The following is a 20,355-nucleotide window of genomic DNA, read 5'->3' as shown; positions in this document are numbered from 1 at the left end:
CACAAAGTGTTTTAGTAAGAAATGGATCCGTGTACGAGGAATATTGGTCTCATGATCTAGAAAAAGACACCTCAGCCAAGAATTGTGATTTAATGGCCAAGTTTGTATCTAACTCTGCCGATTGCTGCCCTCTGCTGTCCCAGCCCCTGTGGATGATCCCAGATAGGGGCAGGAAGAAAGCGGCACAAGCCATTTAAATGCCCACTTAATAATTCTAAAGCTGCTTTTCTCTCTAGTTCTTGGGGGTGTTCTGGGGTCCCATGGTGTAGAGGAGGCATTGTGTTTCCAGCAACAGTGCAGGAAGTGGTACCTACATGGTCCACAGGGGGTAACCTGCCTGCCTGACGTAGGGGGGGGATGTATCTGTGAACGATTCGTACCAACTTTTTGCATTTGTTCCTTTAAGGTCAAACAAACTCATAAGTAATTTTTAGGACAGTAGCTATAATTCTGAAGTTTGGTTCTAAGTCTTGGAGCACATTCATTTTCCTTTCCTCTTTTGAGGCCGTATTACTCACTTCTGTTTTTTGGTTACTTGTATCTTGGGGTTAAACCAAAGCCCTCTTTTAGGCAGAATTTTGGCTCCAAGAAATGTTCTGGTAACCTTAAAATGTTATGCCACAACAGTTCTCACTGGATTGAGACCAAAACGCAAAGTAAAAACGTAGGGTTTTTTTTGTTGTTGTTTTTTTCTTTTCAGTTCATGAGAGGTTGCCTTTTTGGATTTTAGGACAGACGGTCCCATTTGTTAGCCAAGGTCATGGGTCTGATGTGGATTAACTAACTTAGTACCAGAACTATTTAACAGCTTTTCCGTGGTACAGAATTATAGAAGCGTGTCTCTGGACTCAGGGCCAGAAAGCGTGAACACCTAGGCTTTGAGAACTTTCTTACAGTTTTGTGGGTTATGGACAAGAGTTCACAAATGACACCAGGAGACTGAATGGTTCAGAGAAGGAAAACAGGGTGCCAAAATACCTGCAGACTCCAATCAAACATGGATCCTACGAATTTACTGTCCTTATGAACGCAAGCACACGTATTCTTGAACCGTGCGGCATGGAGCTCTGGGGAAGGGCGTCTCTGATATCATGTGCGTTTGGATTTCCTGGGGAGCTTGTTAAAATGCAGCTTCTGATTCAGTAGGCCTTGAGAGTCCGCATATCTGTCAACTCCCAGCTGCAGCTAACACAGTTGGAGGGAGACCAGCGTTGAGTAGTACGGGTCGAAAGGTCAGAAAGTGCAAATTTAAACCCAGCATTACTCAACAAACTACTAGAGGATATTTTAAGCTTTAATGACAATGGGTATTACCAAACAACGCATCGGAAGTTGTTTCCTTGAAGAGAAGGCTCCCCAGCCAAACTGATCTTTACCAAGGATCCAAAAAGTTAAAAAGCACAAACACTGAGACCTCTGTATCCTTACGTATCTGTGATTTCCTCCTTCCCATAGGATAACGCCTTGTCTCAGATTTCACTTGAACTTGATCATCTAGAGCAAGACACATGCAAAACATTGTTTCTTATCTCTGTGCGTCTTGCCTGTACGGTAATCTGGGCCTGCAAATGGGGAACTGAGACTGGTGGCCAGGTGACTGGGCAATATAACTGTGGAGGGTGGCTTGCCATTGAAGGGAATAGCCCGTTATTGCTGATGGGAGTGTCCCCCCAAGCCTGTGCATTTGGGGACGGGAGTTTTCCCTCCAAGAGGCTGGAGAAGCCTGAAGTGAAGGCGCTAGCATGGAGGTCACTCACTCTGAGGGGAGGGACTGAATCAAAGTCAAAGTCAAACTCAACAAGGCTCAGGCTGCGTGAGAAGCTGTGTTCTCCGAGTAGCCTGCCCCCTGTGCCACCGTCGGAGATGGAATGTGAGAGCCACCAGGCCGCCTTCTGACTCAGTATGAAATGTTACATTTTAGTTTCACACGTTTTCCAAAATAACTAGTTCTCTTTCTTGTGTGTGTGTGTGTGTGTTTTTTCAGAGGGGTTGTTTCCATGGTCATTTTGAAAATGACAGAAACCCAAGCTGGAGAATACCTACTTTTCATTCAGAGTGAAGCTACCAATTATACAATATTGTTTACAGTGAGTATAAGAAGTAAGTGCCCGTTGCTACTCGGTATTCACGACATTCCGAAGGCATGTTGTAGAGCCCACGAGCTTTTTGCCAGCTGCTCGGGACACAGTATTCAGGTTTCCCTCAATACGTAGCTGAAATGACTGCGCTCGCTCCCACCATCCACATAACCTGTTGAGACCCTCTGACAGACCCGTCCGTGTGCTTTCAGAATGAGCACTCTTCAAAACCCAGGACACTATGGGGCGCCTGCGTGGCTCAGTCGGTTGAGCGGCAGACTTCGGCTCGGGTCATGATCTCGCGGTATGTGAGTTCGAGCCCCGTGTCGGGCTCTGTGCTGTCAGCTCAGAGCCTGGAGCCTGCTTCCGATTCTGTGTCTCCCTCTCTCTCTGCCCCTCCCCCGTTCATGCTCTGTCTCTCTGTCTCAAAAATAAATAAAAATTAAAAAGAAAACAAAACCAGGACACTCTATATTTGGCTTTTCCCCCACCCATTTTTTTGACTGACAGGGAAGAAATGGGAAACATTTCGACCTTGACCTTGGAGTCAGAAGTCCTGGGTTCTTATTCTGGGCCTGTCACTGCCACCTTTGGCGGGTCACTTAATCTCTCTGAGCCTCAAATTTCTTATCTGTAAAACGGAGATTAAAAATGCACACCTCAAAAAAAAAAAAAGAAAGAAAGAAAGAAAATGCACACCTTACAGGATTGTAGGATCTTAGCAGCATCCAAGAGAGCTCCCTGAGATGTTGGAAAGGTCTGTGTCTGCTCTAACAACGTAGTCACAGGCCGCGTGGGGCCGTTGAACACTTGAAATGTGGCCAGTGTGACTGGGGACCAAGGTCTTGACGGCCCTTGAATAACCACACGGAGCTAGTGGCTACTTTATTTATACAAATGCTAGATCACTCCGCAAACCGCCGGGAACAATCCAAATGTTCTTATGGAGGCGACTGTGTGGTTGGCATTCACCACCTGCATGGCTTTCTGGCTTCTTGTTTCTCCCAATTACACACGGGCCTAGTGATGGCAAAGAAAAAAATCTTTTTTTAACATTTATTCATTTATGAGAGACAGAGAGCACAACCAGGATAGGGGCAGAGAGAGAGGGAGCCACAGAATCTGAAGCAGGCTCCAGGCTCCGAGCTGTCGGCACAGAGCCCGATGCGGGGCTCGAACTCACAAGCTGTGAGATCATGACCTGAGCCGAAGTCGGAGGCTTAACTGACTGAGCCACCTAGGCACCCCGAGAGAGAGAGAGAGAGAGAGAGAGAGAGAGGGAGAGAGAGAGAGGGAGAGAGAGGGAGAGGGAATCCCAAGCAGGCTCCACACTCAGTGAGCCCCTGGGCTCCATCCCATGACCCTGGGATTGTGACTTGAGCCAAAATCAAGAGCCAGAGTCAACCTGCTTAGCCACCCAGGAGCCCCTAGGGTACCTTCTTTTCATCTATTATTTACAGTGTAAAAATAGGACAGCAGCTACCCAAGTTCATTGTAATGTGCTTTCAGCATCCTGTTGGGTGGTGAGGTTCAAAAAAACCTGGTAGAGGAGGATTTGGCAACAGTGTGAAAAAGAGGAAAGGGTTTAGCGAACCACAGGTTTAGCAGTAACCAGCAAGTAAGGCTGGGTTGCTACAAAACAGGAAAGCCGAACCTCGGCCGCCTCCGATGGAGGGTGCAGGTCCGGGAAATTAATGGATGATTATTCTTCTCGGTTCTACATTTTTTTTTCAGCTGCGTACTGACAAAACAAAACAACCCGATAGTGAAGAACAGGAGTTTCTGAAGTTTGAACAGCCGAAGGAATTGAGAATGTTTAGGACACAGAAGGAAATATTTTGGAAAAAAAAAAAAAAAAAGCCTGATTGCAGTGTAATGTAGAGGAAACTTTCCTGGCATATAAGTCAGGGAACCTGGCTTAAGTAGTTAAAATACTTTGGATGGTAATTATCTCCCTTGATGGTTGCTTCTGATTTTAAATCTCTGAAAGATTTTCATGTGTGAGTAAAGCTACACTTAAAAACAGTTGCTCTAGGGGCGCCTGGCTGGCTCAGTCGGTTGAGTGTCCGACTTCGGCTCAGGTCATGATCTCACGGTCCGTGGGTTTGAGCCCCACGTCGGGCTCTGTGCTGACAGCTCAGAGCCTGGAGCCTGCTTCACATTCTGTGTCTCCCTCTCTCTCTGCCCCTCCCCTGCTCAGGCTCTGTCTCTGTCTCGGTCTCAAAAATAAATAAAAATATTTAAAAAAAAAGAACAATGGGAAATCCCATGTCCTATTTACATGTAAGTTATTACATTTAAATGTAAATTATGTAAAGTATCACCACTTTGGAAAACAGACTATCATTATGTGTATAGCTGAACTTGTGCTCATATCATATAAGCCAGCAGGTCCCCTGTGTAAAGAAATCTACACACCTGCCTTAGTAGAAATGGATAGAATGTTCATAGCACTATTGTTGGTAAACACAACAGATTGGTCACGAGCTAAAGGTCCGTTGCAAGAAAATGGAGTAACAGATTGTAATATATTCACCAATGCAATACTATGTAAAAAATGAATGTAGTATAGCCACATGCAAAACCATGGGTGGATCTTAACAACATGAGGTTGGATAAGAAAAGGAAGTTATGGAAGACGACCTATTGAGGATACCATATTTTGAAAACCAGAAAACAAACCAACATATTGTTTGGGGACGCAGAGCTGTGTGGTGAAAACATTTTTAAGAGCACAGGAATAATAAACACAAAATCAGGATAAAGGTTACCTAGGGTTGAGATGGTGAGAAGCAGAAAAGTAGATATTTATTAATATTTCAGTTATTGTGTTGGATATCAGTCTATGGGCATTTATATTTATTTAATAATAAAGACTAATTGCTTTGAAATTTATACTTCATATATTCTTTTGCCTCTCTGTCTCTCTATCTATATATATATATATATACATATATATATATATATATAATCATATTTTTAAACAAAATGTAAGACCAGAGATTGGGATTTAGAACAGGAAAACTTTTTTAACAGACAAGGTGTGTTGAACAATGGACTGATCTTCCTCGGGAGGTAGTGAACCCCTGTCAGTAGAGGGATCCACACAGAATAGAAAGTTTGTATGTCAAACATTATGGGAAGCAGAAGCTGGGGCGGGGAGGTGAAGTATAATAGCCCAAAGCAAATGGGAGACCAAACTGAACCTCTCAATTCTGTTTCAATTCTAACTTTATCCTGCTGTATTTCTGCATTTTAAAATCAGTATATTTCTGCCTGGTTCTAGATAAAATCATGGAAGAAACTTGGGTCTTAAACTATATAAGCATGGGTTTTAAGCTTTATGTTATTTCTTTTCTTTTTTTTTTTTTTAATGTTTATTTCTTTGTTCTGAGAAAGAGAGCACAAGCAGGGGAGTGACAGAGAGAGAGAGAGAGAGAGAGAGAGAGAGAATCCCAAGCAGGCTCTGCGCTGTCAGCCCTGAACCAGGGGAGTGACAGAGAGAGAGAGAGAGAGAGAGAGAGAGAGAGAGAGAGAGAGAATCCCAAGCAGGCTCTGCGCTGTCAGCCCTGAACCCTATGCAGGGCTCGATCTCATGAACCGTGAGATCATGACCTGAGCCGAAATCAAGTCAGATGCTTAACTGACTGAGTCACCCAGGCACCCCAAACTTTACATTATTTCTAGTCTTTTTCCTGTGCATATTAATATTTGTATTATTACATGGCTTCATTCTACTTAACTTTAATTGTCTCTAGGTTTATGAAATACCCCAAGAAATTAGCTAAATACTGAAGTTGGCGTTTCAGCCAGAGTTGAATTTAATAGATTGGTGAGGAGGGGATATATTATTGTTTATATTTGGAGGGGGGCAGAAGACATGGCTATGGTATAAAATATTTTTTCTTAGTATTTTCTTAACGATGTAGAATTCTTTTCGTGAGGGGCTACTAAGACAGTTTTTTTTTTAAATATTAAAATGTTAATAATTTATGATGCTTTAGACACGCTGCTTTACACACTAAGGAGACCTTACTTTAGAAAAATGGAACACCAGGACGCGCTGGTCTGCATATCTGAGAGCATTCCAGAACCGACCGTGGAGTGGGTGTTTTGCGATTCACAGAGTGAAAGGTATGACGGGCACGGAGATAATGGCTATTATTACTTTACTTTTGGTCTTTTTCTAATGGAGTTGACATCATACTGTGCACATAAATTGGCTCTTCAGAAGAATGGGGCTGGAAAAGTACGTACCTTATGCTACAGAGATTTAATGGATCGACATACATGAAGCATGGAGATTGGTGGCTGGCAGATAGTACTATATAAATGTTTGCTTCCATTTTTCATATGTGCCATAGCTACGTTCTCACAAATTGAGAACTCATGCAGTTTTAACTACCAAAAACTTACTAAACAATTCTATTGAAAAATGGGACTGAGTATAAGGAGAAAGAAGTAAAAAATTAGGTCACCAAATGATATGGATGTGATCCCAAATTCTAGAGGAAAAGAAGAGAACACCTGTGGGTACGTATGTAACAGGTGCATTGGGGGGGGGGGGAAAAAAGATGGGAAACCTACCCACCAAATAATAACGGTTGTTATCTCAGGGCAGCAGGAATACCGGCAGTTAAAATTCTTTCCTTTGGGTTTTCTGTCTTTGCCAAGATTTCCACAATGAACCCAATTATTGTTGTCTTGTAATAAGAAAAAAATACCCTGAAGGAATGGTGTGTCAACAAAGGAAAGGATGCCCTTGACTAAAGAGATAAGGAGGAGAAAGTGGTCATACACAGGCTGCAAGTGATCCCTGCTTCCAGCAAGGCAGCAGTTGGGGACACTCTTGGGAGGAATCCAAGTCTATTTTATGCTGGGTGGGGGAGGGGAGGAGGGTGAGGATGAGGGGGTGAAGGTGGCGGTGAGGGTGTAGAGGGGTGAGATGGGGAGTGGTGAGGGGGGATGACTGGGTGGGAATGAGGGGGTAGGGGTAAGGGGATGGGGGTGAGGGGGTGGGGGTGAGGCGGTGAGGGTGGGGGGCTGGGGTGAGGGGGTGGGGGTGAGGAGGTGAGGGTGGGGGGCTGGGGTGAGGGGGTGGGGGTGAGGAGGTGAGGGTGGGGGGCTGGGGTGAGGGGGTGGGGGTGAGGAGGTGAGGGTGGGGGGCTGGGGTGAGGAGGTGGGGGTGAAGAGGTGAGGATAGGGGGGCTGAGGAGGGGCTGGGGTGAGGGGTGGGGGTGAGGAGGTGAGGGTGGGGGGCTGGGGTGAGGAGGTGGGGGTGAGGAGGTGAGGGTAGGGGGACTGAGGAGGGGCTGGGGTGAGGGGTGGGGGTGAGGAGGTAGACCCGCTGACTTCCTTCCTGAGTGATGCCTCTCCTCTTCTCCTTGAGCTCTGCAGACTCTGGGACCTGCAACCTTCTTCTCTCCGTCTCCCTTGTTGTCCTCTTTTGGGCTTCAAAGGAAAGACACTCACCTTGTCAGGCTGTGTTAAAACCTAATCCTGCTTTTCTTTCTCGTCTTTTTTCCTCCTCTTTCGTCTTCCTTTTCTATTGTCTCTCTCTCTCTCTAAAGAATAGCAACAGAAGAGGTCACCCACCCTCCCCCCCCCAAATTTAAACTTCCATAAAAATGTATGTCATTCCCTCCAGTGTTGATGGGTTCAGATAACTAACTAGAAACCTTAGATTTGGGTTTGTTTACCTTTTTTTTAAAGTTTATTTATTTATTTTGAGAGAGAGAGAGACAGAGAGAGAGAGGGAGAGAGAGAATCCCAAGCCGGCTCCATGCTGTCACCGCAGAGCTGGACGCGGGGCTCGATCTCACGGACCAGGAGATCCTGACCGGAACCAAAAGCAAGAGTTGGTCGCTTGACCGACTGGGCCCCCCCAGACGCCGGGTTTGTTCACCTTCTGATCCGCTCCTTTTTCTTCAACAGGCTCTGGAACCTTTGCCTTTGTTTCTCTCCTGCACGTTCGTCTGTAACGTTAAAAGGTGTTTAGTCAAATGGCAATTCTTTTCTAATTGCAGCTGTAAAGGGGAGAGTCCAGCTGTTGTCACGAAGGAGGAAAGCGTACTTCATGAACTGTTTGGAACAGACATAAGGTGCTGTGCAAGGAATGAGCTGGGCAGAAAGTGTACCAAGCTGTTCACAATAGGTAGGAGCACGAGAATGTGAGCTTTTCCGTGATTTAGGAACGACCTGACGTTAACAGCAAGCGCCTGGGTGATCATTCCCCTTCAGGGCCGCACTAGTTCCTTATGCCACTTGGCACGGGATATTATGGATTCTGTAGCAGCTGCCTTCTTTATAAAAGGGGTAGACCGTCTCTAAAGGAGTCTTCCGTCAAAGCAGCTTGTAACATTTGAGATGACACTAAAATCTTTGTTCTTCCGAATGTTCAGGATGTATTTTTGCAATGAGGGAAAAAAAAAATCGCTCTGTTTTCTTACTCGGGATGTGTGTCATCCTTCCAGATCTCAATCAGACTCCGCAGACCACACTGCCACAACTATTTCTTAAAGTAGGGGAACCCTTATGGATAAGGTGCAAAGCTGTTCATGTGAATCATGGATTCGGACTCACCTGGGAATTAGAAAATAAAGCCTTGGAGGAGGTAATATGACCAGTTTGCCTTCTGAAACTGCAGAGACGACGTCCAAATAGTACAGGTTGAAGTCATTAAATTCAAACTCTGTTTTATTAAAACCTAGGGCAGCTACTTTGAGATGAGTACCTATTCTACAAACAGAACTATGATACGGATTCTGTTTGCTTTTGTATCATCAGTGGGAAGAAACGACACTGGCCATTACACTTGTTCCTCTTCCGAACATCCCAGTAAATCAGCTTTGGTTACCATCATAGGTAATGCAGGCTGCTCGCGCAATCTTTCTTGATACGTTTAGTTGCTTTAGTGTGGAATGTGAGGTACGTCCGGCAAATTCTGATTTCAGTATAATGTTAGTGTCAGAAAGCTGAGAACGACTGAATTAAAATAGCTTTTGCATATATAAGCTCCCTCCGCCCTTCCTTTTCCACTTAAACCATGCTCACTTGACTGGCACTGTCTTAGCACTCTCTTAGCCCTGGCCTTGTGACGTGACCATCTGTGTTTGCGGCCTTCCCACAACTTACCAATAGACTGTAAGTTCCCAAAGGACGGGAAAAATCTCTTCCGTACTTGTAGTCCCAGACCCTGGCAGAGAGCTTGACACGAAATAGGCGCTTCATAAATACAGTAAGACCTTGGGTTGGGAGTAACTTGTTCTGGGGGTGTTCTGCAAGACAATGTTCTGCAAACATTTCTAAGAAATTTTGACTCGATAAACGAGCGATGTCTTGCGATAGGAGTAGTACCTGACGCCGAATGTCACATGATCACAACTGAGCCAATGGTTCTGGGAATTCGCTGTGATATACAAGTACGTTATGATATCCAAGCATGTTTCCGGAATGAATTATGCTCGAAAACGAAGGTTTTACCATCCTCGTTCTGAGCACCAACTGACAGGGTGATGAGCGATGACGGAGAGAAGGGACAAGCGGTTAGATGCACTGAAAGTGGGTGGGTTGTCGAGGAAGTGACAGTAACCATGCTTCAGGAGTCTCATATCAGGCGGCAGCCTCCAGCCATACTGAAAGTGCTAGGACATGGGTGATTCTCCTACCAAACTAATGAGGAAGCGCTTCAAAGAAAAAAAAACCCTGGTGAACCCTGCTGGCTGGATTGTTTTATTCGCGGTGCCATTCTTTTATGTTGAACGTGTCACTCACTGAGAGAGCTGTTGCGACTGAGTAAAGGGCGTCCAGATTCTGTCGGCAGATCCCTCCGGTTGTACATGCTTGGTTGGGCTGGGGGAGCCCTTCAGTCTCTTGAAATTGTCTGTAAAATCTGGAGGTTTTATACGTTTCTTTGGGAGGAAAGTCAAGTATTTACATCTAATTCTTTCAAAAAAATGTTTTTTCGATGTTTATTTAGTTTTGAGAAAGCTTGAGTCGGGGTGGGGGGGGCAGAGAGAAAGAGGAAGACTGAGGATCTGAAGCTGTCAGCACAGAGCCCAATGTGGGGCTCGAACTCACGAACTGTGAGATGATGACCTCGGCTGGTCGGACGCTCAACCAACTGAGCCCCCCAGTCACCCCACCGTCTAACCCTTAAAGGGATCTGGACTGTAGAAGTGGGTGAGCTCAGGCTTATGACTGGGGATAAGACGCCTGCATTTCTTGTTGGACTGTCCAATCTGACCCGCAGCATAGCCACAGCTGAGTAGTCTTACGTTATACTGATGAATAAAATGTTATTGTATCTTCTCAGGGTGTTTCCATACGAACCTCATCTAATTTAGAAATGCCTTTTTTTCTTTTTTTACAGAAAAAGGATTTATAAACGCTTCCAAATCAAGTGAAGATTATGAGATTGACCAGTATGAAGAGTTTTGCTTTTCTGTCAGGTTTAAAGCATACCCACAAATCAGGTGTACGTGGACCTTCTCTCAAAAATCATTTCCTTGTGAGCAGAGTGGCCTCGATGATGGGTACAGGTGAGCCAACAAAGAGCTCAGGGGCTCGCCGGGCTTAGCGCAAGCCTCCTTGTTGCCTTCCGGAAGAGCACTTTCGTATTATGAGTTTGTATATTATTGGGTTGACGTTGAAGTGGAGGAAGAAAACAAAGCAGAGATTAGGACACCGTAATAGTCTGATAATCAGTTCAAATAGCATAACCTGCCACACACACACACACACACACACACACACACACACACACACAAACCCAGAAAGAATCCCATTAGTTTGAGTATGGTTCCATGGCGTTTTCTGAGTCACTAGATTGTTACTTCCCATTTGAGAGTATTGTGCTATATAGTATACTAAATCTCCCTCGGTAGATATGCAGCTGATTGAGGAAGTAAAACCCCTTAAAAACAGCAAAACATTGCCTATAAGTGCATTGATTTAGCTCTTCAAAAAATTAAGTGCAGAAATAGCCTACGGATAAAAAATCCCATTTTCCTGGGGATTTGTACAACTCTATTCAAGATTGTCTTATGGGAGAAACTCCCCATTCCCTCTTTGGAAACCAGAAAACGCCTTTTCTTTTTCTTGTAGTTTCTGTAGCTGCGACACCTCCTAGCTCTTAAATGTAGTCCCGTGTAACATGATTTCCTGCCAGACTCCGAGTTCCTGAAAGGTATCTGTCATCTCTCAAGCAAGCCAGTGGTTTAGAGTAAATTGTTTCTCAGCATGGGGTCCATAACCACTTCTGTAGAAAACATCTGGGCAAATGCTAAAAATGCGGATTCCTGGCTCCCATTCCAGACGTGCTGACCAGTTGGGGCAAAATGCCCAGATTCTACATTTTCAGTCACCTCCGGTGATGCGTATCACAGGCCTAGCTCTGTGTGGTGCCTCACACCGGCTACCAGCCACACATGACTATCGAGTTCTTGAAATGGGCTAGTTCGGACCGAAACAGGCCATAGCCGTAAAATACACACTAGATTTTGAAGACTTTGTGTGAAAAAGACACTGTAAAAAAAAAAATCTCATTTTTTTATATTGATTATATGGCGAAGTTATAGTATTTTGGATGCATGGACTTACAGACAACCAGTGATTCCTCTTCAGTTATTTTTACTTTTTTATCTAGCCCACTGGAAATTTTAAAATGACGCCTGTGGCTTGCATTATGTTTCTATCGGATAGCGTTGGTCCGGGCGAAGAGCTTAGACTTGTTTTCCCCTCGGTTCTCCTCTATTTCGCAAGTAATGTGTTATTCTTCATACCCCAGAATGATCCTTGTGATCCAGGGGTTACAGCTGATCCTTGTTGGCATGTTTAAAAAGAGCTGTCGCGCTGAGTTTGCATGACAAACCCCTTACTGTTCAAAGCACTCATTTTTCAATTAAGAACGCAGCCTTTGACCTGTGAGCGGACTGATACCCACTTACTTCTCCGACTCCGGGTTTCTCAAAAGCAGCACTGTTGACTTGGGCTGGATAATTCTTTGTTCTGGGGGCTGTCTGTGCCTTGTAGATGCTCAGCAGCATCCCTGGCCTCCACCCACCGGATGTCAGTAGCACCGTCACCCCCCCCCCATGGCGACAGCCAAACATAGCTCCCTCCAGACATTGCCAAATGCCCCTGGTTTGGAAAAACTGCCCGTGGCTGAGAACCACTGCCTCAGAGGGATCACCCTGTTGTCATAAGCTCTTGTTCTGAATGATCAGACTTCCGAGTAGAAGGCCGGGGAGTCAGCCCTGTCTTCCCAGTTGAATGGACCACCACAGGCCCGTGCTCAGAAGGGTACCAGTGGTGTCCACATCCCCTCCCTTCTTTGCATTGTGACTCGGGGTCAGAGAAACTCGTAGCACCATGGGATTCTCTTTTGACCCTGATTCAAAGAGCTAGGGGATCAACTCCACTTAATTCAAATATTCCTTAGATGTCTTCTTGACGGACTTGATGGTGTGAGGGTCTACAAGAATGAATACGGTGATGTCTCTTTCTCTCTGCCCCGCCCCCCAAATTTAGAGGGGGCACATTCAAAGGCAAGAGGCACCTGGGAGATCGGTGTTCCTGTGCTGCTGGCTCCTGGCACAACCCCTTGGGATTTTACAGAGTCACCGATGCGAGGACCGTGTCTCTGATATAGGGGCCACAGGCCAATCGAGTGGCAGAGTTCATTCCGTTTCATTCCATGGCCACAGTCTGCACCCCTGACCCCAAGAGGTGACTTTGCACAGGTAGCCAAATGAATAGATCGGGACAGGTCCTGATTCTTACGGTGTTCTGTGCCTTTCGCATTCATAATTGGCTGGTAGTATGGTTAACCTCTTTGGGTGTCGAAGCTCACCAGTGAGTGCGAAACCTCCATAAGATCGGTGTTCTGTCATTTCTCTTTCTGTCTGCGCTACCTTGCTCAGGCAACGCGTGTTTCATAAACGAACGAATTCGTCATCACCCTGGGGAGTGGCAACGCACAGCCCCAGGCCAGAACAGTCAATGGCCTCCTCTGTGCCCTGCGAGCACCATACCCACGGCACTCACCACAACACCCACCACTCAGTGTTTATCTTACTCAAAAAGTTCTTGAAGAGCTACAGTGTTTGCTGGTGATAAGGATGCACCTGATATCACGCCTCACCACGTGCGTCACTTAACACACGGCACAAAGGGAAAGTGGAGCCTCCTCCCTCCTGAAAAAGACGCTCAACATATTGAGCGACACCAACAACAACTGAAAAATCTCAACACAGCTTCAAGTGCTCTAGGCGTCTTTTGCTCGCCCCACGAGGCCCTGGGTTGAGATAGCAGGTGGCAGACTCCATGACGATCTGAGTCCTTTCCAACTTTTTATTATAAAACGTTCCAAGTTTACTGAGAAGCCGAGCGACTAGTGCAGTGAAGCATCCCTTCCCTTAACGGTTTACCCAGACTGGACTCTGTTTGTGAGGTATAGCACTATAATCATACTGCAACCGGTGACTTTATGAACAGAGCGACACGAGTTTTTTTTTTTGTGTGTTTTTTTTTTTCAGACGTAACCGAAAGGCCCGTGTAATAACCCTCCTCGCGGGAGGGCTTTGGTGTGGTCAAAGCGTGTATGCCAGAAGTCTGTCAGCTTCCCTACCTTCACGGCTTCGTTTCTCCTATTTACTTCCTCAAATATTACACCCAAAGTGTGAGGGTGCACATAATAAAATGTGTTTACATCTTATATCATTTTCTAACAGCCCTGGTATCTTGATCTTGAGAAGAGGTCCTAGGATAGTACATCTCTTGGCTTGCAGAATTTCCTCCCTATCAACTTCCTTAATAAACACCGAATCTACCTTCGCTTTTTCCCAGTTTCATGGTTAAGAAAAAAAAAAAACACAGAACTCAAGATCTTATAATTATTGAGTGGTGCCTTCTGGAAGACTCTCCTTGGCTCGCCCAATCCCCGTGTCTTGCTTTGTCCTGGAGCATTTAATCTTCCAGTTCCGGGAGCACGCACCCGGAGTTCTGCACGCACCAGGCATTCACTGAGCACTTACGGAAAACAGCAGTGTGGTCGTCGTGTGGGTTCTGGGTGGTGAGTTGCCCTCCCCCTCAAGAACAGACTAACAGAAAAGCGGGCTCTCAAATCAATAAATGATATATAATCGCAGAAGTATATTGAGGCTCTTGGGGCGGGTTTTTTTCCCCCGGGAGGAAATGGGCCTTGAGCATCCACAGAAAGGAGGGAAAAGACGTGTGGGTTCAGTGAACTGCCGAGAGCCTCAGCAAACCCTGCCCCCTTCCCTGCTGCCGAGTGTGAAAGAAACTTCTTTAAGCTCCTACCACATGCCAGGCAATGTGCACGTCCTTTATGTGGATTGTCTTGTTTAATTCCCATAATCCCATCGTATGAAAGACAGACTAGGTGGTTACTTGTCCACAGAGGGCAAACTCAATACCCTTCCTTTACTCCTGTTTTCTGAAATTGCCTGAAAATTAAATTGGGGCGCCTGGGTGGCTCAGTCGGTTAAGCGTCGGACTTCGGCTCAAGTCATGATCTCACAGTTCCATGAGTTCGAGCCCCGCGTCAGGCTCTGTGCTGACAGCTCGGAGCCTGGAGCCTGCTTCGGATTCTGTGTCTCCTTCTCTCTCTGCCCCTCCCCCACTTGTGCTCTGTCTCTCTCTCTGTCTCTCTCTCTCTCTCTCAAAAAAAAAAAAATAATAAATAAATGTAAAAAAAATTTTTTTAAATAGAAATAACACCAATAGTTCTACCTCCAGAGATTACATTTCAGACTCTTTCTAATTGACCTCTTCTCAAGAACAAGATAGCAGGACTGCTAGAAACGGGTTTTTGTATACATATGGCATTAACTGTGCCATTTGTAACCTGATTTTTTATTTAAAATATACCATGGGCATCTTTCTATGGTCCTAAGTATGTCTTCCATTATTTATATTATTTCATTGGCCGCATAGGATTCCACTTTTTAGACAATTTTATTTTAACTGACTCCTGTTGATGGGCATAACTTTAGTGGGGTTTTTTTTGTTGTTGTTCTTTCCATAGTTTTAAATTTGTTTTAATGTGATTTTTCTCACAGTATATGCCACAATAAAGTTTCTAAATTTCTTTTTTATTCAAAATGATTACTGGACTTCATGAGCCTCATAGTAATGAAAATCTAACACATATATTGTGTTCACTATGGGCTAGGCACTATTACAGATGCTTTATACAAAACTACTTAAAAATTTAATAGAGCATTCTCCTCCCACAACCCTATGAGGTAGATACTGGTACTGTCCTTTTTTTTTTTTTTTAAATGTTTATTTATTTTTGAGAGAGAGACAGAGCGTGAGGGGGAAGGCAGAGAGAGAGAGGGAGACACAGAATCCAAAGCAGACTCCAGGCTCTGAGCCATCAGCACAGAGCCCGATGCAGGACTCGAATCCCTGAACCGAGAGATCGTAACCTGAGCTGAAGTCGGACGCTTAACCGACTGAGCCACGCAGGCGCCCTAGATACTACTACTGTCTTCATTTTACCGATGAGGAAACTGAGGTACAGAGAGGTTAAGTGACTTGCCCAATGACACACCACGGGGCCATGGCAGAGTTGGGGTCCCAACAAAAACAGTTGGCTTCAAAGCCTTTGTTTTTAACCGTATCACTAGTTATGATGAGGACACCAACTCATTTCCAAAGCGTAAGATTCTCAAACCCAATGTGTAAGAAAACAAAAATACGAGCATTCTCTTTGGTTACTTAGAAATAAATGTATCCCTCCTTATGAGATGTGCCATACTTTGCTATTTAGTTTTTAACGGTGATATTCCCCCAGGCCTTGCCGACTCCCTTGAAATAAAATAAAAGCGAGCATGTTATTATATAGAGAGTAGTATAAAATCATCAGCACCTTTCTCCCACCTCCTGACTGTCTTAACCTAACGTGGAACGAAAGTTTGAACAGATCAGATTCAACACCAGCCTGGCCGCGTTCCCCCAGCCCCGCTTTCAGAAGCTCTCAGGTTCCCCAACACATGCTTTATTATTCTCTGCATGCTGATTTGACTTCGGTAATCCTTTGCCCTTTGAAAAAGCATTCTTTATAGCAAATCACTCCCTGAGCCACTAGAAAGAAACTGCCCTTCCTCAGCCCCGCCCCTCTAGGCACTGAACGAAAAATAAAAATGACCTGCATTTTGATTGTAGAGAGGAGAAAACCGTTTTCGTGGTTGTAGTGAGAAAACCTCTTCGTCACTAAGATATTATCTCACCGTCAACTCCCGATTTCAGGTCTGCGATCACATGCCAGCTGGTCATCTTTAGAAAAACCCTCGGGAAAGAGGAAGCTCTGAGTGTCCAGGTTACCTCGTTGGTTAGTCCCCTTGGAATTCCCAGAGGAGTTCAGTGACACGGTTGTTGCTATTGCTAGGGTTTAACTGTCCTAACAGGAGGACAAGCTGTTTCAAACAACCTGGATATTTGCTTTTGTGTTCAGGCTACTTATGTGACCACTTTCCTACCTGGAAGAGGACATTTCAGATGCTCTCATCTATCCTATGGCAAGTCGTAGTCCATGAAGATAGCACAAAAGACTTAGGAAGGGAAAAGTTTACAAAGCATTTTGCTTTGGTCTGCATGATAATCACTAACTGTATCGGTAACTTCTTCTTGTACCAAACTGATTGGTGCTTTTGGCATGGCGCCTGGCTAGCCACACCGGCTTCTTTTTTATCTCCTTTCTTCTTCCTTTTCAGGGTCTTTGGCTATTGTCCAGTGGGAATTATGCGTTCTCTCTCTCTCTCTCTCTCTCTCTATATATATATATATATATATACATATATATAAATGTATAATGAAAATTTTAAAAATCTTTATTTATTTTTGAGAGAGAGAGAGAGTGAGAGAGCAAGCTAGGGGCTGAGAGAGGGAGGGAGAGGATCCCAAGCATGCTCTGCCATCAACATAACGCCTGAGGCAGGGTTTGAACTCACAAACCTTGAGATCGCGGCCTGAGCCAAAGTCAGACACTCAACCGAGAGCCACCCAGGCGCCCCCCACGTGCTCCCTTTAAGAAGCACACACATCTTTCCCTTCTTGGACCACTTAAACTCTGCCTTCCTAAAAGTCTAGAAATCACAGGTAGCTCTATTTACTTTCCTCCCTAGTGTTATAATTTGGCGTTCCCCGATCCTTCCGTCGCTTGTGTCTCACCAGCCATGTCCTCCTTGTTGCCCAGAAGTAGGTCAGGATACGAAATTCCCCCTTTCTAGTTCAGCCTTCTTGCTAGCAAGGCAAATAAACAACTTGTCAAATGCTCACTTTGATGGGTCAGAGCGATAAATTCCCTCATCGCTACACAAGGTCAGAATGACCCTTTAGCTTTGGAGATCAAGGCACAGAGCACTGGCGTCAGATAAACATGGGCTCAGGAGCTGCTTTGCCAGGTAGTGTGTGTTGAATGTTGGGGGTCAACAGGGATTCTGTTCTCTCCTTCATCGTCCATATGCAGCACAGCACCGGCTCGTTCTTTTTTCCTGGTGCCTCTCGGGTTTCCTTTTCCCTCTCCTGTCCCATTTTCCCTACCTCAGACAGCCCTTGCTTTTTCGTGCTCTGAATTCTCAAATCTGAACTTTTACTTCTGCTCTCACAGGACTTCCCACACTCTACTGGAACCACTCATCACCGTCACCAGCAACGTGAAAATTCTGTGAGAACAGAAACTTACCTTTTCTACCTCACTGGTGTGCCCCTGATTCCTCCAATAAGTGGACTCTACCACTGATAGCAGAACAAGTGAATGAATGAATGAATGTATGAATGAGTTGCTACAGCTGCCTCCGGACTTCTTTCCAGTAACCTTTTCCTACCACCTAAACCACGATCCCGTTCATCACGTTCCATTCCCGCTCAGGAATCTACAGCATCTTCCCGATTTCCCCGTGAATCTAAATAATGAGGCTTGGGGTGCCTGGGTGGCTCAGTTGGTTAAATACCTAACTCTTGATTTCAGCTCAGGTCATGATCTCATGGTCTGTGAGTTTGAGCCCCGCATCGGGCTCTGCGCTGACAGCATGGAGCCTGCTTGGGATTCTCTGTCTCCCTCCCTTCCTTCCTCTCTCTCTCTCTCTCTCTCCCTCTCTCTCTCTCTCTCTGCCCTTCCCCTGCTTGCAAGCACATGTACTCTCTCAAATAAATAAATAGTCCCACCCCTTACCCATTCAGCCTTTTCTACTACATCTCCCCTTGTGCTCCTGCTCCGGTCAAGAGGCTTTGCCCATTCCTCTCCATTGTGGCCATACGCAATGAGTTCCCATCTCATGTCTTAAGGAAAGCTGTTGCCTCCACCTCGGATGCTTTTCTTCTGCCTTCTCATTAAAACAAACTCATCCACAAAGATCTAGCTCAAGTCCTGCCTGCTTCTGTGCAGACCTCTGAACTTTTCTCATCTGTACTGGCCTCTGCCTTCCCTAATCTTCTGTTGGCCTTTAGTTTAACGATTTAGCTATTCTACCTATGGAAGTGTTGTCCACCCACCTGGGTGATGATGTCTTTGGGAACAGGCAACATATTTTATAGGTCTTTGCATCCTACATAGCTGCTAGTTTAAGCCTGCTTTCCACCCCCTGTGTTCTCCTGTTCACACTTCTATCCTGTCAGTATGTGGTCTTTTCCCCCTTTTATTCTTTAAGTTGGCTGTATAGAGAGAGAGGTAGCCTAATTAAATAGCTTCTGAACAATCCTTAGATTATCTTATTCTGTTTTAAGGGATTTGTTTTCTATCTCTACAATGCACGAAGGCGTCTTCAACAGCTCCTTGATCCCCTATCTCTCCTACACTGTCCAACATGGAGCACCCCATGTACCTGGTAGGCATGTTGGATAATCTCCAAAATCAAGTTTTCCATGTCTAAGTGTATTGAGTGGCTGATGAGCAATCCGCAGAGATGCTTGAGCCACCGGAAGATTTTTGTACAAACTCAGTGGATTTGAGCCTATATCACTGTTAATCGCTATGTGAGTCAAGGGTTGGTTATAGGTCCCGCCTTGGGCCAATGTCAGAGAGCCATCTTTTCAGGAAGCAGGGGGATTACGGTCTCCTCTGCCTATAGAGGTTCTTCCATATTTCTGGGAAGTCAGACTAGTCCAGAATATGTAGAAGAGTGGGGGCAGGAACCTTCTTGTCTCTCTTAGGAACCCCAGCCTAGACGAGGGCTTCTCAGCCCTTAACGTGCATATGAATCACATAGAGATCATCTTAAAATGCAGACTCTCAGTAGGTTTGGGGTGGGACTTAAAATTTTGTATTTCAGACAAGCTCCTAGATAATACCAATGCTGATGTTGCTTGGCTGTGGACCACACCACACTTAGATTAACAAGGGCCTGGCATACAGACACCTGTCCACGGGACTTTAGGGAGTGAGAGTCTCGAGAAAGACGTCCATGCACGCTGACATTCATTTCAGCATCTCCTGTAAGGATCTGGCTAAGTGTATCTTTAATTCTTTTTCAAACAGCATATCTAAGTTCTGCAACCATAAACACCAGCCAGGAGAATACATATTTCATGCAGAAAACGATGATGCCGAATTCACGAAAATGTTCACGCTGAACATAAGAAGTAAGTTAAATTGTCAAGAAATTTCACTTTAATCTTATCACTGCTTACTTGTGTATTAACTATGACCAGAAAGAGCTAAGTAAAGGCTTAGAAGGGATGCCATAAGCTATTGTTATATACTGAAGTATGTTGAAATTTTATTTCAAATCTACTGGCTTTGTTTACAGATAGATAGATGATAGATAGATAGATAATTGTTCTGTGTTCATCTTTGAGGCTAAGATACCTTCTCCCATGTCCTCTCTGAATGTACTTTCTTGTGGTCTCTTATTGACTTTGGTACTTTGAAAGGTCATGTGAAGGAACAGCTTAAAGTCCTATTACCTGACATTTATTTGTTTTAGTAATTTTTGTTCCTTTGGCCTATGAAAAGATGCGAGTACATTTCACTGGACTTTTTATAGATGTTTCTCTCCTGAAGCTAAGAATCGTTTTGATTCTTGGAGGTAGAGAGATGAGCACATCTCAGCTGTCTACAGGAGGGGCCTGGCAGTGGGGAAGTAGTGGTTTGCACATGGGTGGTAGGGCTGTCTGGACAGAAAGTTCCACCCAAGGGGCAAAAAAGGGAATAACCAGAGGTCTTGAGTCATCCGGCATATGAGACACCTTCCCAGACGCACAAACTGCTTGGAGTAGATGGGCAACCTAGATGAAGCGAACGCTGAGGCCA

General features: G+C 45.0%; 1 protein-coding gene across 4 annotated transcripts in view; it reads left to right on the top strand.

The window, feature by feature from the left end:
• The window catches only part of FLT3 (fms related receptor tyrosine kinase 3), a 122,090-nt gene that overhangs the window by 75,851 nt on the left and 25,884 nt on the right, over positions 1–20,355 (top strand). For all 4 annotated transcript variants that reach the window (XM_042989084.1, XM_042989203.1, XM_042989143.1 and 1 more), the window contains 7 exons: positions 1,985–2,100; positions 6,083–6,212; positions 8,105–8,232; positions 8,552–8,691; positions 8,789–8,942; positions 10,450–10,618; positions 19,582–19,685. In XM_042989084.1, coding sequence (XP_042845018.1) covers positions 1,985–2,100; positions 6,083–6,212; positions 8,105–8,232; positions 8,552–8,691; positions 8,789–8,942; positions 10,450–10,618; positions 19,582–19,685 — 941 coding nt within the window. The remainder of the gene's footprint in view (positions 1–1,984; positions 2,101–6,082; positions 6,213–8,104; positions 8,233–8,551; positions 8,692–8,788; positions 8,943–10,449; positions 10,619–19,581; positions 19,686–20,355) is intronic.

Source organism: Panthera tigris, chromosome A1 (assembly GCF_018350195.1).
Source record: "Panthera tigris isolate Pti1 chromosome A1, P.tigris_Pti1_mat1.1, whole genome shotgun sequence".
NCBI classification, from domain to species: domain Eukaryota; kingdom Metazoa; phylum Chordata; class Mammalia; order Carnivora; family Felidae; genus Panthera; species Panthera tigris.
This window is presented reverse-complemented; position numbering and strand designations above follow the sequence as displayed.